The sequence below is a fragment of the Rhinatrema bivittatum genome, chromosome 15 (assembly GCF_901001135.1).
Source record: "Rhinatrema bivittatum chromosome 15, aRhiBiv1.1, whole genome shotgun sequence".
NCBI classification, from domain to species: Eukaryota; Metazoa; Chordata; class Amphibia; order Gymnophiona; family Rhinatrematidae; genus Rhinatrema; species Rhinatrema bivittatum.
The window spans coordinates 29,953,250-29,962,572 of NC_042629.1; the positions used below are offsets into that span (position 1 = coordinate 29,953,250).

The 9,323-nt window shown below is 46.5% G+C and overlaps 1 protein-coding gene across 1 annotated transcript in view; it reads right to left on the minus strand.

Moving 5' to 3' along the window:
• Window positions 1-9,120, minus strand: part of LOC115076882 (putative gastrointestinal growth factor xP4) — a 48,194-nt gene extending 39,074 nt beyond the window's left edge. Inside the window, exon 1 of the mRNA XM_029578856.1 lies at window positions 8,975-9,120. Coding sequence (XP_029434716.1) covers window positions 8,975-9,086 — 112 coding nt within the window. The 5' untranslated portion in view covers window positions 9,087-9,120. The remainder of the gene's footprint in view (window positions 1-8,974) is intronic.
• Window positions 9,121-9,323: the final 203 nt, after the last annotated feature.

Below are 9,323 nucleotides of genomic sequence, written 5' to 3' on the forward strand. Positions count from 1 at the left end.
TTATGTGAGATTGGTTATCTAGTTCTGGCTATGAACACAGCATACCCTGTCTACTCACTATCTATTGTCTCTCTACAGCTCAGCCACCCTGGGATCGCTGTTCCAGTACCTGAGGGACTTCAGCCCTGCTGGGCTACTGCCACCTCTGGTGGTTCTACTAATCTGTCTAATAAAAGAACTATCTGTGTCTGTCTCCATAACCCAGCCTAGCGGGTGGTCCCTCTCAGGATATCTTCCTGGGGGCGCTGTCATCTGCCATCGGCCCAAGGATTCACCTATCTACCTTCCTCTACAGCTGAGTGCCCTCTCCAAGCACTCCGCTGGTACAGATTGCTACTCCTTCCATCAGGGGTCTTCAGCAACAGTTCATAACAGATTGTTATCTACTCCCTTTACAGGAACCGAGCATATCAGATTGCTAACTCCTCCTTCCATAGGAGTAGATTCACAACAAGATTGCTAACGCCGCAGTCTATACATTAACAAGATTGCTAACTCCTCCCTCTCCTGGAGAAGAGCATTACAGATTGCTAACTCCTCCCTCTCCTGGAGGAGTTTCCTAGCAGATTCATAACAGATTCATAACAGATTGCTAACTCGAGTAGATCTGGCTAAATTTGGAGAAGCAGTACGCCTGGGAATCCAGCTTAAGGTATGGGATGTCAGTAACCCATGGACCTGGCACACCTCTCCACTTTGAAGGCTATACCGGGCCTGGCTCAATGCATCTCAGAACAGCAAGAAACCTTGGAGAAACTCACTGCAGAATTCCACCAGCTTCACACACAGAAGATACAAGGCACAGTTTCTACCCAAGGTCAGTTACAGGAGGTAACTTTAAAGACTGCTTTTCCACTGGCAGCTCCTATTTGCTTTTCCGAAGAACTCCAGAAGACGCGAGGCTTTTTGAACCAGTGCAGTTTGCATTTCACCTTACAACCTTCATTGTTTCCCACTGGTCTCTCTAAGACCACCTACATCCTGCATTATTTGGATGGGAAAACCTTGTCGTGGGCATCTACCTTGTGGGAATGCAAGGACCCTATTTTGCAGGGCATAGAAGGATTTATGGACTTGTTTAAATCCGTTTTTGATGACCCTGCTCGTAATACTGTTGCCGGATTTGCTTTGGTGGACTTGAAGCAAGGCAACAGATCATTGGCTGAATTTGCCATAGAATTCAAGACTCTTGCAGCGGAACTTCGCTGGGACCCCATATGTCTCAAGACTCTCTTCTGCAGAAGCCTGGATACCCGCTTGAAAGACGAGCTGGCCACTCGCCAGACACCTGACTCACTGGAAGAATTGATAGCCTTAGCTACTCGGATTGATTGTCAGCTCCAAGATAAGGTGAAGGAACTCCGGCCCTAGGTGTTAACTGGGTTGAAACAGGCCAGTACCCCTGCACCTCAGATGGGTCCAGCAATTCCTGGATGCAAACTTTGGTGATTCTGTGCCAACTGCCCGCTTTCTACTTCGAGACATGAAAAGCTTCCAATTTGCTGAGCTGTTGACAATGTGGAGCATGATTATGAGCAAACTGCCACTTGTCTATAAAGAACTTCAGGAAAAGTCACAAGACATCAGTCGAGCAGCTAAACTTACAAAAGGACTGCACTATCCTTCTCAAGATTTTAGAAGCAATGGATTGGAAACGGTAATGAAAAAAGTGGCTTAAAGTTGTGAAAAAGTCAACACTGAGCCTGTTCTTCAAGCCAGGTGAAAATTCAAGCAAAGGGCAGGAGAGGAAGCAGCAGCCGAGTTTCAAAATTTCACAGCCACAGATTCGTTCAGAATGCAATTCAATGACGCAGTTGATGCAATATCTGCCCAAATAAAGAGAAGATTTGACAGTTTTGAGTGTGTTGCATCTGATTTTGATTTTTTTAACTGGTGGAAAGTTATCCTCACTGCCAAAAGTAGATTCCCAAAGGTGTGCCCAGCACTTGTGTGACTTGACATAACTTGACAGAACTCAGTTTCTGAATGAAATGGAGTGCTTCAAACATCAAGCCAAAGTGTTGTTCTCTAGTGATTTTGAAACCTTAAACCACCTGAATGGTATGGTCAAATGAGATCTCCATGAGGCATGCCCTAACCTATCCACTGACCACTTTACCTAATGCTGTGTCCTTGAAGAAGGGGTTATTCACCCCGAAACCTCGCGATGTCGGTCGGCAACAACCATCACTGCAAGTGGATTTAAAGATAAGTACCAAGAGTACTATATCCAAGGATTATTTTTCCTGGACTGTAATAGCACAATATCTAGTCACCTAATGATTTACAAAGCCCTTGAATTATAAGAGCTTATCCACACGATAACCATTTTCTTTTGGTATCGTATGAAGGTTGACTAGCTTATTAATAGAGAAATTCCATCTAGCAAGTCTTATATATATTTCTAACCTATCCATGGCATTAAGGATTTTTCTAACTCTACCAGTGACTGTTGCATCTTGTGAAAGGAGTTTCAGAAAACCTTTCACAAGATGCAAAAATAACTACCTTAAGTAGTTATTTTAAAAGGTCAATAACGGGACAGACAAGGCTGTCAGGACTGGCTAGTCTGTCCATAGAAAACGACAAATTAGAAGAATTCTGTTATAAATGATTTTGCTTAGATGAAGACCAGAAGGTTTCCCTTGTAAGAAAATATACTGCAATCAACAAATCAATAATGTAATTTACTGTGCATTATTGTTTATTTTACTATTTATTTCAATTTGTGTATATTTATTTTGTTTACTGCATCCTTTATTTATTCCTGTTTCTCAGTTTTATTTTTTTCTCATGTTACATTTATTTATATCTCCTGTGACAAGAATTAAGGATCAGTCCTTGTAGAGGATAAGGATGGTTTAAATAAAAAAATTAAGAGTCTTCCAGCTCATGGTGTCATGTTGTACACAGGGCAAGGGTGCACTTTTTTCACTTGGTCATAGCCGTAGCCAAATTGGACTGGCTATGGCTCTGCTGGCTGCTTTGCCCTTAGAGTGACTTTGTAATATAGGCTTCTGTTTTGCTGTCACTATATGTCTCACAAGATACAGAGGTTTGAATATGCTACCATATAAGTGAACTGCAGCAGAGAAAAAAAAAGGAGGACAATGCAACTATTTAAATTGAGCCACCAGCCCAGGAAACCCTTAGTATGAAGGTACTTAACTGACCATTGAATATATTAGTCAGATATTCAGGTAGGGGATTTGCATGTCACAACCCCCTGGACTTCTGCTGGAAATTGGTAGGAAATATCACCAAAAAAATCAGAGGATTCAAACTCCTAAATTACAGAACCATGACAGTGGAAGGGATTTATGAGAGAAATGTTATTCAGACAAGAGAGTACCGAGATCCCAGACAATAGGGGATTGGACAGGCAGGATAGAGGGGCATGCACATGGTCTCACTCTGTGGTCCAGCCTGGGTCTTGGCCTTTTGGCTGAGAGGTGACCCATACAGGGTCAGACAACTGATAAAGCAAAAGCCAGGCTGAGAGAAGGTGACTTATCCAGACTGGGTTACAGCACATGACTGGCCATGAGCTTACCAGAGCTAAAATCACTGAAAGCTGAGACTAGAAGTCCAGAACCACTGAACACTAAAATAGCCATGAGTCTAGTGGAGATGTAAACCCAAGCCAGGGAAATAAAAACCTTCCTACTGAGGGAGGAAAACTGAAGGACAGCAGCAGGCCTGGAGGTGGAGTGGTCCCCCTTGAGCAAAGGGACCCCAGCGGCAGTCTAGGAGGCAGAGTTGGTTCCCCAGGAGGGCGTGGACCTCAGCAGCAGATTGGGAGGTAGAGTCAAGTCCCCCAGGAGGGCATGGACCCCAGCGGTAGACCAGGAGACAAAGTCAGATCCCCCAGGAGGGCATGGACCCCCGAGTTGACATGGACCTTTCAGCAAAGTGGAAGGAGATGGTTTAGATAAAGTGGACCCTCCCAGGCCAACACTGCCCACCAGCCCAGTTGCATCTGTTCACATGGGTGAGACTTGGTATAAAAGGAGGATGATAATAATAATGCTTGAGTAAGTGGGAATATAAGAGGTCCCTTCTACTCTATACTGTGGGGGGCCAGCAACTCCAAATTGCCAAATATTAAAGGTTCTTGCTACCTTGTAGAAATGTATATAATTATGTAGACTGAGACTACTAACCATGAGTAGATAAGTGAGCTGCTTGACATCCTATTAGCAATGTACATAGTCATGTAGACATGTATATACTTGTATAGTCTAATACAGTGGTTCTCAACCTTTTTTCGGCTGGGACACACCTGACAGATGGTTCTCACATGCGTGACATACTGAATATGTGACCCTCATGGGCAAAATGTAAATATATATTCTGCATCCTCAGGAATCCCCTCGACCCCCAAAAATGGGTGCAGAGCAGAACAAGGGCATTACCCGTACAACTCACCATACAAAAAAAGATATTCTGGTTCTGATGACATCTCAGTAAAAGCTAAACAAACTCTCTTTACTGGCAGACATAATACCCCTCCTTATGAAAAGACAGTAATTTACGACTACAAATATTTAACCAGGCCCTATACACTAATACACCTCCTATTAGGAAAACAGAGCAAGCCAAGCTGTTATAGATCCCCACTCAGAAATAATTGTAAAACTATACTAATAAATGTTACAAAACAGCTGTTGAACAGAATAACATCCAACAAAAACTCATAAAATTATTAAAAATTGTCCAAATATCAATAAAATATTTAAAAACAGCAGAAACATCACATAATACCCAATAATTAAAATGGCAGTCAATCAAGAAAAATAAACTTTAAAAGCCGCTTTTACTTACCCTCTCCAGCAACTCTCCTATTCCTTTCCCTTGCAGGCCAATAGCACTCACAAATCACAACCAATCTCTATCTCACACAGACCAGTAACCTCCCTAACTAGTATCTCTTCCTCACACACACATCAGTCACCTCCCTGACCAGTCTCTGTCTCTCACAGACACACGTCACCTCCATGAACAGTCTCTGTCTCTCTCACACAAACACCAGTCACCTTGCTGACCAGTCTCTGTCTCTCACACACACACCAGTCACCTCCCTGACCAGTCTCTGTCTCTCACCAGTCAGCTCGCTGACCAGTCTGTATATCTCTCACAGAAACACATCACCTCTGACCAGTCTCTCTCTCTCTCAATCACACACATGCTCTATCACTTATATACATGCTCACATATACTCTGTCACTTACAACCACACACACACACTGCCACTCATGCACCCAGGCACCCATTCTACCATACACACACAAAGCTGCCACTCATGCACCCAGGCACCCATTCTACCACACACACACAAAGCTGCCACTCATGCACCCAGGCACCCATTCTACCACACACACACACACAAAGCTGCCACTCATGCACCCAGGCACCCATTCTACCAGACATACACACAAAGCTGCCACTCATGCACCCAGGCACCCATTCTACCACATGCACACACACACACACACACACACACACACAAAGCTGCCACTCATGCATCCAGGCACCCATTCTACCACACACACACACACACAAAGCTGCCACTCATGCATCCAGGCACCCATTCTACCACACACACACACACACAAAGCTGCCACTCATGCATCCATGCACCCATTCTACCACACACACACACACAAAGCTGCCACTCATGCATCCAGGCACCCATTCTACCACACACACACACAAAGCTGCCACTCATGCATCCAGGCACCCATTCTAACACACACACACAAAGCTGCCACTCATGCATCCAGGCACCCATTCTACCACACACACACACACACAAAGTTGCCACTCATGCACCCAGGCACCCATTCTACCACACACACACACACACACACAAAGCTGCCACTCATGCATCCAGGCACCCATTCTACCACACACACACACACAAAGCTGCCACTCATGCATCCAGGCACCCATTCTACCACACACACATACACACACACACACACAAAGCTGCCACTCATGCACCCAGGCACCCATTCCACCACACACACACACAAGCTCACATGGAGCCTCTTCGCATTGTTTGGCCCAATAAGCCTGGCCTCCACTTATCAGCCGCTGGCTTGACCTCCAGTGGCGGTGCACAGGTCTCTCCAGCCGCTGCCGGCCAGGCTTCCAGCAGTGCGCAGGGTCTCTCCATTCTTCGGCCCTGCCCCTGGGGAGAAGGGAAGCTGGTCTAATAAACCTGTATATATTTGTTCATACTGCCAGCCTTGTTCACAGCTCCATTTGTTTTCCTGGGATGAAGGGAGGGAAATCCCACCCACTAACACTTTCCTCCCCAGGTGCCAAGAATGTGAGGACAGAAGGAGTTTGCCGTAGGGGGGCTCCCACCAGGTCGTTTCCTGACCCAGGAACGCCCCCATAAGGTATGCGGTCAAGGGGGCGTTACAGCTGTTTGTTTACTGCTTTCTGTTCTGTATTGTATGTCTGGTGTTTAAAAAAAAAAAAAGGCAAACTCTCTGTTTCATCTCACTCACCCCATTTTAAACCTTGAACCGGTTAGGTTTATGAGATTGTTAGAAATTCTGACCTTTCCTGGGTGAACCATGCAATTGGGGGCTCCCTTCCAATGCAGTCTTCACAAAACACGGCCTGTGTCAGGGGACCATTGCTTTCTTGATATGAACATTCTGGATCATTGCTGACAGACTGAATATTTTGCTTGCCTAAATATAATAAAACCTTGCTTTTTGAACCTTATGGACATTATGAAACCTTTTATGTCCTTCCTCCTCTGACTGGTTATCCACTGATCTCAGTGCCAATTCTCATTCCTAAATTATAAATTTATTTAAGAGCACCACTCTTTGTACATCATACACATAATAATTGCAATGGTACACTAGTGGTACTGCCTGGCAAGCAGGCAGGCAGTGAGCAGTCAGCGAGCACTATTTACACTCACTGAGGTAGATCTTTAAAAAGTACGCCGGATTTTATAAGATACGTACGTAGCCACGTGTATCTTATAAAATCCGGGGTCGGCGCGCACAAGGCTGCGCAAAATCAGCAGCCTGCGCGCACCGAGCCGCGCAGCCAGCCTCCGTTCCCTCTGAGGCCGCTCTGAAATTGAAGCGGCCTTGGAGGGAACTTTCCTTCCGCGTCCCCCCACCTTCCCCTACCTTCCCCTACCTAACCCACCCCCCGGCCCTACCTAAATCCCCCCCCCCTTTGTTGGGCAAGTTACGCCTGCTTGAAGCAGGCGTAACTTGCGCGCGCCACCTCGCATCCCCCGGCACAGGCCGCAGTGCCGGGGGACTTGGGACCGCCCTCCTGGCCCACCCCCGAACCATCGCCACGCCCCTGGACCCCGGACACACCCCCGGACACGCCCCCTCCTGCCCCTTTTACGAAGCCCCAGGACTTACGCACGTCCCGGGGCTTTGTGCGCGCCGGCAGCCTATGCAAAATAGGCTGCCGGCGCAGGGCTTTTAAAATCTAGCCCACTGTGTGCGGGTGCAGTGCTGGTAATGGATTCACACAACCAGCCACACATTGCATAGAGCCAATTGATTTATTTCTATAAATTTAAGAGCAGAACTCCTTCTGCAAACACACAAAACAAACAACAATAGCAGTGGCGCACTTGTTACAGAGGCACTTGACCAACCAGCTACGTATAGACACTGTGTCTGTGTGTGTGTATGTTTGTGTACTGCATTGCCCTTATTTTCTCTGTGTGCACTGCAGTGCACTGAAAATTAAATTGTGATTTGCTGTCATTCTTTGTTCTAACTGGATGGAGTTTCACACCGTGTTAGCTAGCTAAGGTGTGTGTTTGTCCTCTATTGTGTGGCCTGGCCTCTGCAATCTGGTCACTGGCCACTGGCTGAGGCTCACTGATCTCAGTGACTGATCCACTTTCTTCTAATATCTCAGTTGTAGTTCTAGTGATGGGTTCACAAACATAGCTTAACCACACACAGCACAGATCGGTGCCAGTGCGCATTTCTAAATTAAGACTAAGAGCAACAAACTGAGCTGGGAAGTCTTTTTACATACACTTAAAGGTGAATTTTAAAAGTTCGACTTGTGTATCAATTAGAGGCTGCGAGAATATGTCAGCTGGTTGCATGCCGAGCAGATTTTAATAGCTGCCTGGATAAGCGCATAAATGCCACTGCATGCACAAATGAAAAGATTTCTAAAAGGGGCGGGGCTTGGTCATGGTCTGCGAAGGCACGGGCATTTCAGAATTTTAACCTGAAATTTGCACAGAAATACTTACGCGCACTTGCTTCTGCTATGGATGACGTGTAAGTTATAAAACAAGAAAAGTCTAGACAGATCAGCCGAGTTTTAAGGGTCAGGACCAATAAACTAGGGAGGTTTGGAAGACCTATCCCTTAACTGGGCAAACTGGGAACGAACTGGTAAAATGGGCAATAGTGTCGGCAGACGTCCTTTTTAAAAAAAAAAAACCACTTATGTGGTAGAAGTGGCATTTGTGCGCAGAGGCAGGTAGCTACTTAAATTTGAGCACACATGAGCGTGCAGCCATCCTATTTTATAACATGTGCGCATATATGCATCTACCTTATAAATGGGCTCTGACCGATGGCCCGCAAATGCACAGTAGAGTGCGGCTCAGGCCGACATGCTGCGCATGCACGGGCGCGAGAGCACGTTGGGCTGAGCACGTTGGTCAGAGCGGAGCAGCACCGGGAGGAAATGGAGCCAGGTGAGGGCTGCGGGGAGGTGCGCGCGTGCGCACGAGAAAGGGAGACCCCTGGGGATCTGAAATCTATGTGTTTGCGCCGTCTAGCAAGAGGGAGACCGTGCTTAATGGCGGGCAAGCAGCCAGCGTCTTGCACACTGCATCACAAGCGCTGCGACTTCTTTGTCATCTCAGGTAAGCTTGGAGCAATACTGTAGTTTGCAAACGTCCAACCCCCAGCCCCTCCCCCGAGAACAGAACGGCAAGTACAGTCACCTGTTTCCCGCAGCTTGAGTCCCTCCCTCTGTCGCCAGGGAAGGGGGGGAGGTAATAGGGATGGCGGGATCGTCACGCAAAGGCACTCCGTGTTGTCATCAGTCTCAAACATACAACAGACCTGGGAACTTTGCAAGGTCTGGCAAGAGCACAGCAAACTCTTCAGCGGAAAGGAAACAAAAATCAAGCACGCTGCATTTATGTTTGGAGAGAGGAGCTGTCAGCCAGGTGCCGCCCATGCGCAGACCACAGTGCATTTCCCAATGTCCCGCTTAAACTGTGTTTGGAGAGAGCAGATGTAAGTGAAGTACCAAATGCTGACTGAAGTCCACTTATATTGTTTGTCGAT